The 18205-nt window shown below is 33.6% G+C and overlaps 1 protein-coding gene across 4 annotated transcripts in view; it reads left to right on the forward strand.

Annotated features, from left to right (window-relative positions):
* MDGA2 (MAM domain containing glycosylphosphatidylinositol anchor 2) overlaps positions 1-18205 on the forward strand; it is an 809247-nt gene that overhangs the window by 581597 nt on the left and 209445 nt on the right. For 3 of the 4 annotated variants that reach the window (XR_014261129.1, XM_082452081.1, XM_082452082.1), the window contains exon 7: positions 8584-8913. The exons of the other annotated variant lie outside the window; for it this stretch is intronic. Coding sequence is in view for 2 of the 3 variants with exons in the window: in XM_082452081.1 (XP_082308207.1) it covers positions 8584-8913 (330 nt within the window). In the remaining variant the exon portion in view is untranslated. The remainder of the gene's footprint in view (positions 1-8583; positions 8914-18205) is intronic. 4 annotated transcript variants of the gene reach the window in all.

Consider the following 18205-nt stretch of genomic DNA (forward strand, 5'->3'; position numbering starts at 1 on the left):
CACTTTGTGTCTCTGTATCACATTTTTGTAATTCTCATAATATTTCAAACTTTTTCATTATTGTTATATTTGTTATGGTCATCCGTGACGTTACCGTTGCATGGACTTGCTGAATGTTAGGACTTGCTGAAGGCTCGGATGATGATTAGCATTTTTTAGCAATGAAGTATTCTTTAATTAAGGTATGTACATTGCTTTTTTTAGACATAAAGCTAAATTGTGCACTTAATAGACTACAGTATAGTGTAAACATAACTTTTATATGCACTGAGAAACTAAAAAATTTGTGTCAGTTTATTTGAATATTTGCTTTATTGCGGTGATATGAAACTGAACCCGCAGTATCTCTGAGGTATGCCAGTACATTTTAGACGGATGGCTCCTGGGTCCTTAAGAAAACCATTTCTGGCTTGTAAAAGATTTACATCTCAAAGAGGCAGAGAAGGCATCTACAATTGAAAATTTTCTAAAGTTAAATGCTCTAAGAAAAGGGAGACCAGGGGCCTAGAGTCAGGAAGAAACCTGTCTAATGTTTAGTCACACTGACAGGAATGTTTAGTTGGTTTTTGTCATTGGTATTGACACTTGAGCTCCTCTCAAAATATAATAAGATAGTTAAGATAATTTTTATAAATTCCTAGTGAGTACAGATATTTTTCATTTGGTTGTTCAACATACCTAGGTTATTTTCCTTGCTCTTTAATATTAAAAATGAAATAATATATTCAAATGATTAAATCATTATTTTAATTTAAATTGAATATGTTGCAATCTTTTGTGTGTCAAGAAACAAGACAAACAATGATCACATGTCCCTAAACATGCGCAGCAAATTGGGAGGTAGAAGATTAAGTAAAAACTCTGTGATCTGCAATTATGACAAAATAATTTATAAAAATCCTTTCTTTCTCAACAAAGACTGACTTTACAACTGCTGTTTGAATGATGAAATTCAAATGAAGTAGGGAACTAGGAAGTGTGTCATGACAATTGTGATGCAAATGTGCAAAGTCAAACTAATTTATTTCCTTAAATATTACATTTTCCTAGTCATAGAAGTCTGTAGAAAGAATTTTCAAGAAGGAAGAAAGAATCAGTAATGGAAAGTGATATGAAGTGCAAAATGCAAGTGATATAAACATGGAGAAGAACTGGAAAATATCTTTGTGTTAACTGAGTAAGAGGTTATTGCTAACCTTTGAGACTTCAGTGTCAGAATAGCACCAGTGAAAACCAAGGTGTGAACTGTCAAATTGGATGAGTGCATAGTGACACAAGGAGGCAATTGGTGTTTCACTATTTTTTTTAAGAAAAATGCTACAAATAATTTGCAGGATTATTAGGGTTAAGGAATGTCTTCTAAGCTTAGATGTGACCTAAACAACTTTCTACTCTGAAATTAAATAGCATATGAAAGAGAAAATATTGAAACTTCAAAAGAAAGTGGATAACCAAAAGAATGCATGGCATCAGGATACAGGGAGAGAGGTTGGCAGATGGGCAGGATCATTTTGGAAAGGAGAAAGTCCACAGCTTTTGAGACAGAAAATAAGGAAAGCAAAAAAAGTAAAGAACGATTTTTAGTTTGTTAGTCTCATTATTTTCATCCAGTTTTCACTACTACATGATCAATTCCATAAATATTAAGGATGTACTATTTTCAAAAAGACTTCAGAAGAACTATGTTTAGCACAGGCTTTTCTAAGCTGCAGTTCATGTTATAGCTGTTTCTAGTCCTAAGTCTTTAAAAACTAATAAAAAATATAACTCATCCTGGACTCGTTCTTCTTCTCATAGTGAAGGGATATATTTAATTTGATAGAAAAGGTGAGCTCAAAATACCTACTGATTTTTAATGACATAGGATGCGTAAATTGTGCTGATGAATATTCTCCTATTCAAGTAACTAGTGCTAAGAAATACTACGTCAAATACCATTTACATAGTAGCCATACTATGAAAATGTTTGTTTCTATTTATGACATTATATGGACACTTAGATAATTTATAGCTAATATATATTTACTCCTTACTTAAGATAGGGCTGCAATAAGAATGGTAAAATAATAATGATGATAGTAATAATATGAATTTAGTCTACTTTTTCATCTCTCAAGGAAGGGCTTACATCAAAAAGCAAAATTTATGCCCCCCTAAAAGATTTTTTCTTCCTTTCATTTCTACTCAAAATACTTACCTGCGGTTATTCTATTGAGCAAGGACATTAAAAGACAAAAATTCAACCATACTTTGCTTGAACATTTTGAATGATTAACTGCAGTAATTAGCTTTGAGTAAATTCACAAAATAAATAGAGCCTTGATACTTGACAGTTAAACAGAACCCCAACTTCCTTTCAGCATTTAATTGTGCATTCAAAATATCAGGGGTGCTATTTTAAACTACTTTTAGGAAATGGGTGTAATGAGTTTTTGGTTCTTGCATTATTAATGAACTTTCATTCAGACTATAGGTTGGTGATTGGTGTTGTTAGATAAAGGGAAGTGAGTATAAGAATGCTGAACAGTATATAAGAAAAAAAAAGAACTTCCTCCTCCTATCCATCTTCTAGAAGTTTTAATACTTCTCATAATAACACTTTAAATACTTTTTTATAACAACATAAAATATAAATAAATAAATATTATTATTATTTCCTCAAGCAACTGAGCTAGATTAAGTCTTTCTAACTTATATCAATAATTGCAAATTATACAGATGCTAATACATTTAATTCCTTTTTCATGCTATTTGCATATTTCAAAATGTGCATTTCCAAGATAGGAACAAACTGTTAATTCAGTTTTAAGAAATCCTGGTTGTTTGGGAAAGGAAGGAGCCACACTGCTGTTAGTGCCGATAACTTTATTAGATGGCTCTGAAGTATGTTTTATAAATTCATTGTGCCATTAGACATTTCCCCTGTCCTTTAGTTTTTTTAATTATAAATTTTATTTTCACAAGAGAGTTGTATCTTGTCTATCATTTTGTGATGCTCATAATGGAAATGACTAAAACATCAAGAATGGAGTCTAATTTTAAAGTCATTTCAATGATTTTCATCAACTAATAGATTCTCTTACTTTATTCTGTGAGATACTAGTCCCGAAAGATGTTCCACAAATAAAGGGTTTTTTGTTAAGTATTATCAGCCCCTCTAGGAATGTTGCAATGTGCATATTAGCATGTTCAAAGCTCTGAAAAGTTCTGCAGAAAAGCGAACTTTTACTTACATTACACAGTCAATCCTCAAACTGTGTTCGTTCTGCTTTCTTTTAACATGATTCCTATTAACATTTTTCTGAAACAGGTTTTGGCAAATGCTGTTTTAGATAATATAACTATGTTTAGATATCAGTTTTCTTCCTTCTTCCATATTTCCTTAGAAATAATTATCAACTGAGCTCTAAAGCATGCGAACAAGCCCTTTTGCATGAAATTCAGTCTCCTTTATAAAGCAGGGATGAGTAACTGATATCTTGTTTGATAGCTGATGTCCCTGGCACATTATATAACTGGGACACAAAGCTAGCTAGTCACTAGGTATGATGGAATGATGTCTCCTGAGTTTTTCTGTACAGAATTCCCTTCCTCACATACATCCCTATGTTAATACTGTTAGTTCATCAAATATATTTTGCTCCCAAAACAAAACCCTTAAATCCTTGAAGACATCATTTTTTTTTCTTTTTTCTCTATCCTGTTTCCCCCCATGCATCTCAGAACATAAGACTACCAAACAGAAACAGAGTTAACACAGACATATCAGACTGAATGGAAACAATTAGAATCTGTAAAGTTAATGCTTTGTCAAGTTTAATTGATTTTAAAGAAAACCATTGAATACCAACTATAACAAGGAACCGGGTTCAGGATTAGGGACAAAAAAGAGAGTAAGGCATGGGCCCACTCTCCAGGTGTTCACAGTCCCCTTGAGGAGAAAGATAGGCATCTAATTATAATAGGACAGGTTATATCTATATACTATCATTTACTACCTCAAGTTGCTTTGCTGATGTAATATATTTCCAGCTCTTTATTCAGTTGGCACCCAGTACGACTAGCAAATACTTTTTTCACTCAGATATTTTTATTGTCTTTAACAGAGAATACATGAATAGAAAATCAATTTTTATTTCTCTGATTACACTATTAATTATTTCTAGATTCATTCTTCTTAGCAACATTTTGCCAGTGTTTCATGTTGACCAGAATCCTACTGAGACTGTAAGAAGTGATGTATTTGGAGATTTTTAACTAATTTATCTACTTGGAATGGTGGTCAATGGTCAGTCTGTGTCTCATCATCCTTCTGAAACAAATTCTTAGCAGAGTTTCAGAAGCTGACACCTGATATTTCTTCTCTCCAAAGAGATGCTTTGTCATTAAAATTTAAAACATTTAAAAAATGTCATTTAATTTAATGTTATTTTTGTTCCATCTACAAATTTTATTTTAATACGGACTATTATGTGCTGTATAATTCATGGAACATCTGACAGACAATCGGTGCATTTTATCATTTTAAATCTATAGCTATAGGAAAGATACAATCTCACAGCCTCCTCTTTGTCTTTATCTGCATATTGTATTCCTGGAAGCCATGAGCCTAGACTTCTCCAAAGCCAGTGGTCTTTAGCTCAAGGATAAACTCAAGAAGTAATCTAATTTTAAATGATTGAAGTGTGCCTTAGAACTTTAGTCATTCATAGGCAAAAATCCACTTTTCTGTCTAGGGAAAGGTCCGCAGCAAGCCCTACCCAGATCTTTGCAGTGGCCTTACATTTATATACTAGTTTCATTCTATTCGCAGAACACCTTTGTACATCTCAAAGTAGAGGGACTTTAGTGAGTGCAATTAGAATGTCCTGGCAAGTAACCTCTCAAAAGTGAATGTGAGCCAATTGCATTCAGTTCTCACAATATTATGAAAGGAGGCTATGGGTTATATTGCAGTGTTTCTAAGCTGATTATCCAGAACAGAGGCTCAGCTTGATGCCAGTTCTTTACATGCATTGCCAGACTAAACAAGTACCTTTTGAGGTTCATCCATCACAATTTATGATACATTAAGCTAAATCTAATGTTATCTCAGGCTGGTGTTACGGGATTTTCTATATTCAGGCTAAGAAATTGCATTTGGGGAAAGGGATTTCTCCTCTCTTTTTCCATAGAATTTCTTTAGTTCTATAGAGTCTTGCTATGCCTGTTGGACCCCCGTTATACTCTGGTACTAATTGCAGATTGATTTTAAGTATTTGAAATCTTAACTGGTAGCAGGAAATGACTTTAACATTGCATGAACTACTATAAATTGTTCACTGAAAAGAGTGTTGCTAATTATAAACGAAGAAACCTGCTTCCCCATTGATTAACTATATTAAACACTTCATATTTTCAAACCTCTACACTATTGTTAATAAGCTATTTCTCACAATGGGTCTCAGAGGGAGCGTAATACTATCACCTCCTATTTTTATAAATGATGCACTTGACCCATAAAAATTAGATTGCCCATATCGGACCACATAGAAATGAAAAACTAGAATTGGGTTTCAAGTTCTTAATGCACCTGTGCCTAGTTAACAGAGCTATGCTCTTAGTTTTCTGAGCAGCCAAAATAAATTAGAAAATTAAGTAAATTTAACTGTCAGATGGCTACACACACACACACACACACAGACACACAGACACACACACACTTTTTTTTTCCTTAGAACATTTCTGTTCAGTATGCAAAACCAGATATTTTGTTATGGAGTAACATAAAAGAAACTCAAAGAGATGACTCTCCAGTCAGTTGATCCATGCTACTTATTCTGATATTCCCTACCTTTAGCTCACTTGCCAGACTGACTTGTCCCTCTCTTCCTTTTCAGAATATGTCATTTGAAAGACTAATATGATTGACTTTGGCCAAATCATAGAATTGTCTGATACTGAGATCAACAAATATTTGTGTCAATGAGTTCGTTCTTAAAAGCCCACTTGCTTATATTGCCGTCTATCAAAAATATAGTTACATATCATATTTAATTTTATTTCTGAAATTATTATTAGATTTATAATATTTAAAATATTTTTACTTTGGATTTTAAAAGTTATTTCTCATGAATAAAACAGTCCATGATATGTAACATAGATATTGATCTCTTGTTTTTTTATCAGTGGCTTTTGAATTGTTTATTAGTTTAAATCTAATTTGTCTGATGAACTTGCAGTTCTCTCAACATCAGTATCACTTTAATATGTCACTGTACAGAGAACAAAGCTAGAAAACAATACCTGCCTAGTCAATAAATTTTAATCACTGAAACATCAGAGTTTTTTGTCATATTTGTATATGACAACCAACATATAACTTAGGAGTGGAATTTATCCTGAATGTACCCCCATATGAAACTATTACACATATATATATAAAATTTTTATCTTTGAAAAGTATGACTCGTCTGTTTAACTTTTTTTTAGCTTTATTATTTCTCTATAGAAACAGGATAAGGAAAATTCTTACCAAATGAAAGGAAACTTTCATTTAAATGTTATGAATGCTAACAAAAGTAAATGCTCCTTGACATACTGTTTTTTTAGGTCTGTTAAAAAAAGTAAAGGACATTCTATGATCTTATAATTTGCTTTGTGCTACAGAAATTTAATTGCATTTGAATTATATGTGCACAGTATATTATACTAAATATATAGCCAGATATGGACATTTTCAGCACATTTCCTTTTTTAGATATAAAGTCATATATTTCAGCACCCTATTAAAATATAAATATATGACTCTACATAATAGAATGCCATAATTTCTCCTGTTTTCATCCTAAAGTCATGTACTGATAAAATTATGGTTGGGAATAAATAAGTTTCATAAGTTGCATTTGGAAGATGTAACAAACAACAATATAAGAATGTGATTTAAATATTTGTCTTTCGGTATTTTCATTAAGACTGAAGCTTTGTGCATTTTCTAAACAATATTTTGGAGGATTCTCCTCTGAGATTCAGACTTCTTCAAACTTATAAAACATTTCATATCTTTTTTTAGACATAGGTATCATATGCATTGGGTAGATAAACTGGACTATAAGTTATGAGTACACAATTTGCCATACATGAGGGTCAAGTTTATGTCTGTTTTGTTCATCTCATGTTATAAGGTCCTTGCCTAGTGCCTAGTCCTGAACAGGAGCCCTATAAATATTTCTTGAATAAAAAGAAAGATATAAACGTTGCTTTTGATATTCATTTCTCTCTCCTTATTAAGATGCAAACAAGAAAGCAGATGAAAATATTTGAGGCTGAAAAGTAAAGAAAATTAAAATAATTTTTTTAAGATTTAAAAATGTATTAATCTCTAGTGCATTCTTAAATAGTTCTACAGATTTCCATGGTATTTCCTGGCCTTTATTGGACTGAGGAAAATCAAGTTAAATTCAGGAAAGTTTACCCAGAATGCAGTTAGAAGGCCTCCAATATCTGCAGGTCTTCTAAATTCACGTCACTTTTGCCAGTGTCATCATATATTTAGGTTTAATTGTAAAAGTGAATGAACAATATTTTATTCTGATAATTATGTTTCACTGCATATGCTACATTTCATCATATAGGGATGGTGATGTTAAAGGAGAGGGACATGAGTAGGATGTTGGAAAAGAGAAAGATGTGTATATGAGTATAACTGCCATAAAAAGGAACAAACTCTATTCCAAATTGAGTACACAGTATCATTCAGAGTTCAGAACTGGAGCCCTTAAGAAGCCAATAGATGCTCCCCCAGCAGCTTCTGGTAGGTATCATTACTGACACAGGTTGTGAGAACAGCACTGACCTTAGACTCAGAAAGCACTGCTGTTAGGATACAAACACAGCATGTTTTCCAAGCCATCTGCCAAGAGGTTCTTTTGGCCATCTGCATGAAATAGCCAGCAAACAGTTTCTACTGGAGACATCTATGAATGGTGGAATAGAGCCATCATAGCAAATTTTTTGAAAAAAATGTTTCTTTCAATTCAGGTTATTTCACTACTATTGAAAATACCTCATGAATATGAACTGACTGAATTTTTACCAAACTAGTTTTGGTCAGCATGTAGATACAACCTTAGAAGAATTTTCTTTAATATGAAATTTGTTCAATATTTGAGTTATTTGGGAAATTGTGCCATAATTAAAGTATGACATGGGTAAGGATTGGGCTTAATGATCCGTATAATTATTTTTAACTCTAATACCTAATGACTTTATATAAGCATGTTTCATCATTTGTTCAAAATTCAATGGCAACAATGTTTAAGTATCATATATAGATTTAAAGCATTTTTTATATTACTGGAAAATATTATCCAATTTATAAAAATCAGTTTTAGAGTGTCTAAGTGACTTAGGTCTTTAGATTATTTCTAAATTACCTAAATGAGGTTTATTAATATGCACACTACTTGGAAACTGAAGAAACATATGTACATTTTACTTTATTTTGTTTTACTTTATTTCAGCCCAGAGATGACTACCTAGAGTGAATGCATCCCTAACATTATGAAAGTAACACTAATAACTTATGAAATTTTTATGTTTTAGCATTAAAAAAAGGACGATTTTGGATCACACCAGATCCTTATCACAAAGATGACAACATCCAGATTGGGCGTGAGGTGAAAATATCTTGCCAAGTAGAAGCTGTTCCTTCTGAGGAGTTAACATTTAGTTGGTTTAAAAATGGTCGTCCATTAAGAAGTTCTGAACGGATGGTTATTACGCAGACTGATCCGGATGTCTCCCCGGGAACGACAAACTTGGACATCATTGATTTAAAATTCACGGATTTTGGGACATACACATGTGTAGCGTCTCTGAAGGGAGGAGGAATATCTGATATCAGTATTGATGTTAATATATCCAGCAGCACAGGTAAGAAGCATATTTATGATTCAAAAGACGTTCACATTGAGAATAATTTTCTTTTTTTACATAAAACAAAATAGTCTTCAGCCAAGCTAAGAACATTCTAATTTTCAAAAAGCTTCCTGAAACCAAAATCCTAACATTCTGAATGCCCAATAAATATCATGTTAAGAGACTTTGATTTTGATTAAATTTAGATTTACATTAGGTTTTGATTTAGACTTCGATTTGATTTAGATTTACATGAAGTTTTACAGAAATAGTGCAAATAAAGTTAATAGTGTCGTCTATGATAGGTATAGGCTTCTGGGTTAAATGGTACCAGTTTTTAAATTATTAACTAGGAACTCTGTAAAGCCTAAAATTATGTTAATTAATAATGTTAAACACCAAATGGCTAAAGAATTAGGACAATTTTCAGAAGTGTGAAGCAAGCAGAAGCTATTTAGTCCATAGAAGAAAATACCGAGAGATAATTTGAGTATTCAAATATAAGGAATATAAGAAATGTATTTTCCACCAACAAAAACCAATGATAAACATGTTAGTAATCAGATGTGACTCTTTCAAGACCTTATGATAGAATCTCTTCACAGTGAGAATGGCTAAATATAAAAATAGACTGGAGTGAAATTTCTTCTATTAAGGTTAAAACCAAAAATATGTTATCAATTTTCTCTCAATTAAATGAATGTCTATGGATAAGGAAAATTACAGGGTAATTTTGGTATGGGAGGACATATTAGCTTAATTCTTAGGATGTTTTAAAGCCCTGTGATTCTATGAACTGCAATCAGTATGCATCTGGAGAACTCCAACGTTGCTTTATTTGTTTTGCCAGCTTGTTACTAGATTGAATTTTAATTTAGGATTTTTATATAATCCTAGGGCGAACAATGTGTGTTGAAAACATAGAGCACAAATGTAGATAGCAGACATACTCTGTTTGTTTGTTTTTTTTAATTGGAGTATATTTGCTTTACAATGTTGTGTTAGTTTCTGCTGTACAATGAAGTGAATCAGCTCTATGTATACATATATCCCCTCCCTCTTGGACTTCCCTCCCACCCCCATCCCACCCATCTAGGTCATCACAGAGCTTTGAGGGAATTTAAATGGTTGGCTTCTCCTTTCCAGTCAGACAGTATTTTGACTCTTGTATGTTAACACATTGACCTGAGATTTTGTGTCGTTTCATGATTCCAAATTGCAGTGCACACTGGATTGATTTTACTCCTTAAGGGATATAGTCCATAACTCAGGCTGACCAAATGTGCTTACTTTTCACCATTCTGCATTATTTCTAAAAGATATTCCATTCTAGGGTGATGAAAGATACTTGTGTTTGGAAATATGTCCTTTTCTAGGTAACAAACAAACAAAACCACAATAACTATTTTTTATCTAACTTGTGTTCAAAATTAGTGCCATCCCTAGATGGACTCATTTGAGGATATCTAAGGAAAGCTGTTGATATGCTCAGTCAGTCATCATTCATTTATGTATTTATTCAATCAACAGATGTCCATTGAATGCCTGCATCAACATGCTAAGGACACCCATATATGATATTTCCCATAAGAGTAAGAACAATTTTGTAAAATCCATGATCATTTTTCCTTATTTATGAGAGACAATTTTCCAGATGGTCTACACTGAATTATGACCATTGCTTTGTTTGTTTGGTTGTTTGCCTGGTTTTGTTTGCTTGTTTCTTTTTTGAAACCAATGACAAAAACTTATATGTAAAGAATCAGTGCTCCTATCTAAACAGACTTGTCTGATGGGAGTGTAGTTCATATACCATTAAACTTAGACAAAAGAGGGAGCAGAGAATGGAGAGGAGAAAGGAGCATTATGTAATTGTTCACAAAATGAGTCCTAACATTTATTTTTATATACAGTAGTTAGTTACCTATTTGGAACTGTATTGTAAATGACCAGCATTGATTCATGAAATTTCCAAAAATCTTAAAAGGAAAATTCCAAAAGATGATCAGAAAAGCAGAAAATCCTCAAGAAATTCCTCTTATTAATAAAAGCTTAGTTGTAATAATTAACGTTTTTTAACCATTATTATTTGTCTGGTTACCAAAGGTGACAGTGCTCGAGATGAAGGAGATATATTAAATCCAAAACACTCCCCCTTTCTGTTCCCTACCCACCACAGACAGACCTGGTTGTGGTCTGTCTCCTCCCTAGAGTGGAAGCTCCATGAAGGCTGGGACTTTCTCTGTATTGTTCATTGTTGTAATATCAGCATCTGGAACAATACATGGCACTCAGAAGATACTCAATAAATTATAATTAAATCAAAAAAATGAGCTAATTTGTGCATGTAGCTTTCCTTTTAGGTTTCTTTCCTCCTCCTATTATTACCTCTGCAAGGTAGACATTTGGTGTCTCTCTTCTTGATCTTGTAATTCCCTGCAGACTTTAAGAAAATCATTCATAGACCAATTTATACTAGTATTTAATATGTTATCACTCTCAGGGGCAGGACTGGCTCCATAATTTGTGGCATCCAGTGAAAATTTTTAAAAATGTGTCCCTTGTTCAGAACTTGATAAGGATTTCATGATGGCAATATCAGAGCATTAAACAAAGTGTGGGACCCTTCTAAGCATGGCTGCACAGGTGACATGCTTGTGGGACTGGCCTGTGCACGGGATTGTATAGAGAGGTCTGCAGAAGGTGGTGTTTAACCCAAAGGATAAGTCACGAATGTGATTACATATTCTATTTTCATGCTGAAACTGGATTTGATGTTTCATTTTGCTTACAGTAGAGTTGAATACCAGAGTGCAGTATAAAGATCTGTACATCAGAGATTGTGTGATTCAGTTGGTATCAATAAAAATTATTTTTATCCCCACAGAGTAGGAGACTACACTTAAAGCAGTGCTTTTAATCTGAAATATAGAGATATTACTGGGGATAGAGTTTGAACAAGCTATAGCGTGGAGGAAAATCTTAAACTATATTAATTCTATGAACCATATAGAATTCAGAGGAAATTCCCACAAATTCAGCAAAGTCAAAAAGAAGGAAACTACTGTTAAGACATAAGTAAATATGTGGGGCCCTTTTAGATTTGGGGTTTTGCTAGTTATTACTATTTTAAGGAATTTAGAATTGACCAAGTGGTCAGTGGTTTTCTTATGTGTTAAGCATTGTGATTATGTTAAATGTAAGCAATTTTAGGATGACATTTTAAACTTAAAAAAAAATCTGAACCTTTTGTTTTTCATACAAAATCTTACATTGAATCTTAGTTGTTACTGTGTTTTAAGAGACATATATGAAACTTATTAAAATGAGAATGAGGTACCATAAGGCACTTCTGCCTAATAGTTTGAAAACTGTTTCTTTAAATGACAGAACTGCATCTCTAGATATGTTTTTGAGGACTTTAAAATTGAAATATAAAATATCTCAGGAAGGTAAATCCTAGTTTACAGAATTATTCATATTTTTAAAAGGCAGTGATTTGATTTAAAAAAAAAAACTTTGAAGAGAGAGGCTGCATGCATTTTAGAGTTTTCCTCATGCATCTGACTGAATAATAAAAACTATGATATATGTGATAATAGATTATGTCTTCTTTTCACATTAATTCAACATTAGAAATATTTTTTTTCCTCCTGGGTCTGCAAACATGCAAACTGTTTTATTGTGAGTATTTGTTGTTCTGTCAAGTTAAAATCATGTCCCTTGCAGGTTCTTTTACTGTGTTACTGCTCTGTATCTAGCTGTATGTCTCATGGTGACAGACAGTGGGCCTTGTCCTTAGGGAGCTTACAATCTAAGTTGTCAAATTACTTTTAGTTGTCAGATGATTTAAAAATTAGGCACGATATATAGTGGAATGGATGCTGTACTTAAAGTTTTATCAGACTTCTCTAGGAATCATGAATGTTTTTGTCAATGTGGGCACAGGAAAATTCCACAGAAAAACAATATTTAAGTTAAATCTTGCTGGAAGGAGCATTATGACAGTGACAGTGAAAGGAGAAAACATTTGGCAAAATATACAGGATGAAGAAAGTCCCAGAAATATTATGTGATTCTTGCTTTTTACTGTAGAATTAATATTAACTGATATTAATACAAGCAAGTTTTATTGGTTTATTTCAATTTTATTATTATCCTTAATGAAGCTATATTTTATGTGGCTAGACTGCAGGTAACTTGCATTGTAGTAATTGTAAAGTTCTCAATTTAAAAATTAAATATACTGAAATATTAATTGTTGCAGTTAATCTTGTAAAATGAAAATCCTTCACATACTTGCTGGAAAATGCATGTAAATTTTAGCCTAAAATTTTGGCAACAGTTAAAATCAACCCTTAAAATATTGTTTCTTGTTCGTTTACATAAGTATAATTGTTACAGTAGATTTTTAATTTTCAGAGGGTTGCTGAAAAATATCCCATTGCTTCCTCCAGTATTGTTATGCATAAAGTCCTTTGGTGCTCTTCAGCTTGCATGTATTCCTTTGCATGACCTGGAAACTCGTAGGTTTATAGTAAACTCTGAAGCATCTGCATCATGCCTAGAAAATATAAACAGTGAGCCTGGTGATCTGTGGAATTCCGTGGTGAGACATCTGGTAGGCACATATAGCAGAATACTCAGTACAAATTTGATGACTTTTTTTTTTCTCCCCTGTTTGAGTACAGGGACATTTTATATAGCAGAAAATGGAGCAAGATTTAGAGGATTAAACCGGAGGCAGCAATGTAAGCATAGGTACACAAAGAAGGTAACAAATTGAGAAAATTAGTTGGAAATTTTATCTTTGCTGCTGACTACCTGGCTAGTTACTATAATTATGATAGTTAATTGTCTGTACAAGTATTCACACCTGTGAAATAAAAGTTCTTGATAATAGAGGACTATGGTACACAACTAATAAGAATAGTTGATGAGCATGAGAGCAAAAGACAAATGATTGTCTTCTTAATTGGATTTGCTTCTTTGCCCTTTTCAAGTTAAGGAGGAGTAGAAACTCATGAAATTTTGCTGATCAGAACTGAAGTTTTATAGAATGACTATAGTGGGTGACAGGTTGTTTTACGTAAGAGGAAGTCATAAGTAAGACTAACACATGTAAGACCTGACAATGATTTGATCAGAGGAAGCTTCCATGTAGTCAAAAGTTATGTAATTGGTTCCTGAGTTACTGGACAAAGAAAAATTCATTTTCTTTCTTGACTCCAAAATTGTGAGGTTCAACCATGACATCCAAATTAATGATGGAGAACAGAGGTCAGCAATTTTTTTCTGTAAAGAGTCTGATAGTAAATATTTTAGTTTTTCAGGCTACATGGTTTCTGTTGCAGCTGTTCTTCTCTGCTAATGTAGTAGGAAAGCTGCCACAGACAATAAAATGAATGGGTACCGCTTTGTTCCAATGAAACTTTATTTACAAAAACAAGTGGTGGACCATATTTTGCCCATAGGCCATAGTGTGCTAACCTCTAACCTAGACTTCTGAAACCCTGTTAATTAAGAAATAAAATCATAACAAAGCTGAACTCTGTGAACTTACTAGGAAATTAAGTTAAATCCACATATAACTTATTAGTCTGTACAAACATCAATATATTTTCTAATGATTGAGGCAAAAATCTCAGTTATTCCTTATTCCTCATTTATGTGTATACAGTTGACCCTTGAACAACATGGGGGTTAGGGGCACCGACACCTGAGCTGTGAAAAATCCGAGTATATTATAGTCAGGCCCTCCATATTTGAGGTTCCACATCCTCATATTCAACCAACCCGGGATCATGTAGTGCTATAGTACGTGTTTATTGAAAATCCACTCAGTTCAAACCCATGTGGTTTAAGTGTCAACTATATTTTACTGGGCTCCTTGTTAAACTTATTGTTCTCTGCTAGGGTGCCCAAGTTCTAGAATTATGCTGCAAGGATTCCTGAGATTACTTTGCAATTGCTCGTCTCATTCCTAGCATATAAGATTTTCTGCTACTGTCTCTATTCTGTTTGTGACCTCTTTCACCTATCTTTTTATCTGTTTCTATATACATATATTTAAATTTTGAATGGCTGAGGAAACAATGAAAAAAACCCACAATTTTAAAACAATGAGATTTACTCTGAACTTTAGACTCTTCCTGGATATGGAGACAGTTTCCTCATTTCTGAATGGATGGCTGCTTTTCACACTGGCCTTAGGCAGGACTAATTTCATACAGATTGAATTTACTCTTTAGGTGTTGAAAATTTCTCTCTCTCAGTTGACTCTTGTGTTTATTGGAAGGGGTATTATAACTGTCCCTGATAAGGGCCAGAAAGAATAGTGTTTTAATCAGCGTGTCAGTAGGGAAACTATCCCCCTAAAAAACATTGAATTATCTCTTCTACAGCCTTTCCCACTTTCTTTTCATAGGCATTGAAAATGCCTCTTCACCTATAGCATTGGAACTGGAACTAAACGTGGCTAGCTGATATCTTTACTGTGGCTCTTAGACCCTTAAATTGCTATTGTGTTTAATGAACTTACCAGAGAAAAAATGAACTGCATAATATTGTTTTTATTGACCATGTACACAGAACATTCCTCAGGAAATATTGGGCTTACAGCATACTTGTAGAGATACCTAATTCATTAATTTGTGCTTTTTCAGTAAAGGATGGTATTAATGTCAGCCTACATGGCAGGCGTAGTTATAAAATTCATATTTAGGTATATAGAATTTACCAAGAAGAATATTTTATGGTTAATATTGCCTATTAGAAAATAGGTTTTACTTCTTATATTAAATGTTTTATAAAAATTTATTCAATAATTTGGAATTGTTTCTTCTGCTCACTTATGTTAGTCTTACATTGTTCTGTGGCTGATGCAGGTTATCTACATAGGAGACATGTAAACACAACAATCTGGAAGTCTTGGGAGTGGTTAGGGAGCTTGTCTGGAAACTGTTGGAATGAGTAATACAGTTTTTTTTTTTAACATCTTTATTTGAGTATAATTGCTTTACAATGGTGTGTTAGTTTCTGCTTTATAACAAAGTGAATCAGCTATACATATACATATATCCCCATATCTCCTCCCTTGTACGTCTCCCTCCCACCTTCCCTATCCCACCCCTCTAGGTGGTCACAGAGCACCAAGCTGATCTCTCTGTGCTATGTGGCTGCTTCCCACTAGCTATCTGTTTTACATTTGGTAGTGTATATTTGTCCGTGACACTCTCTCACTTCATCCCAGCTTACCCTTTCCACCCCCCATGTCCTCAAGTCCATTCTCTACTTCAGCATCTTTATTCGTGTCCTGCCCCTAGGTTCTTCAGAACCATTTTTTTTTTTACAGTTTTTATTCAGATTATATATTTAAAATAATGAAAGAAGGAGGGCAGACAGCAGAAGCAAGAAGAACTACAATCCTGCAGCCTGTGGAACAAAAACCACATTCACAGAAAGATAGACAAGATGAAAAGCCAGAGGGCTATGTACCAGATGAAGGAACAAGATAAAACCCTGGAAAAACAACTAAATAAAGTGCAGATAGGCAACCTTCCAAAAAAGAATTCAGAAGAATGATAGTGAAGATGATCCAGGACCTCGGAAAAAGAATGGAGGCAAAGATCGAGAAGATGCAAGAAATGTTTAACAAAGACCTAGAAGAATTAAAGAACAAACAAACAGAGATGAACAATACAATAACTGAAATGAAAGCTACACTAGAAGGAATCAATAGCAGAATAACTGAGGGAGAAGAACAGATAAGTGACCTGGAAGACAGAATGGTGGAATTCACTGCTGCAGAACAGAATAAAGAAAAAAGAATGAAAAGAAATGAAGACAGCCTACGAGACCTCTGGGGTAACATTAAACGCAACAACATTCGCATTAAAGGAGTGCCAGGAGGAGAAGAGAGAGAGAAAGGACCAGAGAAAATATTTGCAGAGATTATAGTCAAAAACTTCCCTAACATGGGAAAGGAAATAGCCACCCAAGTCCAGGAAGCACAGTGAGTACCATACAGGATAAACCCAAGGAGAAACACACCGAGACACATAGTAATCAAATTGGCAAAAATTAAAGACAAAGAAAAATTATTGAAAGCAGCAAGGGAAAAATGACAAATAACACACAAGGGAACTCCCATAAGGTTAACAGCTGATTTCTCAGCAGAAACTCTACAAGCCAGAAGGGAGTGGCATGATACACTTAAAGTGATGAAAGGGAAGAACCTACAACCAAGATTACTCTACCTGGCAAGCATCTCATTCAGATTTGATGGAGAAATCAAAAGCTTTACAGACAGGCAAAAGCTAAGAGAATTCAGCACCACCAAACCAGCTCTACAACAAATGCTAAAGAAACTTCTCTAAGTGGGAAACACAAGAGAAGAAAAGGACCTACAAAAACAAGCCCAAAACAATTAAGAAAATGGTCATAGGAACATACATATCGATAATTACCTTAAACGGGAATGGATTAAATGCTCCAACCAAAAGACACAGGCTTGCTGAATGGATACAAAAACAAGACCCATATATATGCTGTCTACAAGAGACCCACTTCAGACCTAGGGACACATACAGACTGAAAGTGAGGGGATGGAAAAAGATATTCCATGCAAATGGAAATCAAAAGAAAGCTGGAGTAGCAATACTCATATCAGACAAAATAGACTTTAAAACAAAGAATGTTACAAGAGACAAGGAAGGACACTACATAATGATCAAGGGATCAATCCAAGAAGAAGATATAACAATTATAAATATATATGCACCCAACATAGGAGCACCTCAATACATAAGGCAACTGCTAACAGCTGTAAAAGAGGAAATCGACAGTAACACAATAATAGTGGGGGACTTTATCACCTCACTTACACCAATGGACAGATCATCCAAAATGAAAATAAGGAAACAGAAGCTTTAAATGACACAATAGACCAGATAGATATCATTGATATTTATAGGACATTCCATCCAAAAACAGCAGATTAAACTTTCTTCTCAAGTGCGCACGGAACATTCTGCAGGATAGATCATATCTTGGCTCACAGATCAAGCCTCAGTAAATTTAAGAAAATTGAAATCATATCAAGCATCTTTTCTGAACGCAATGCTATGAGATTAGAAATGAATTACAGGGGAAAAAAGGTAAAAAACACAAACACATGGAGGCTAAACACTACGTTACTAAATAACCAAGAGATCACTGAAGAAATCAAAGAGGAAATCAAAAAATACCTAGACAAATGACAATGCAAACATGACAATCCAAAACCTATGGGATGCAGCAAAAGCAG

Source organism: Balaenoptera physalus (genome assembly GCF_965194825.1).
Source record: "Balaenoptera physalus genome assembly, chromosome: 2".
NCBI classification, from domain to species: domain Eukaryota; kingdom Metazoa; phylum Chordata; class Mammalia; order Artiodactyla; family Balaenopteridae; genus Balaenoptera; species Balaenoptera physalus.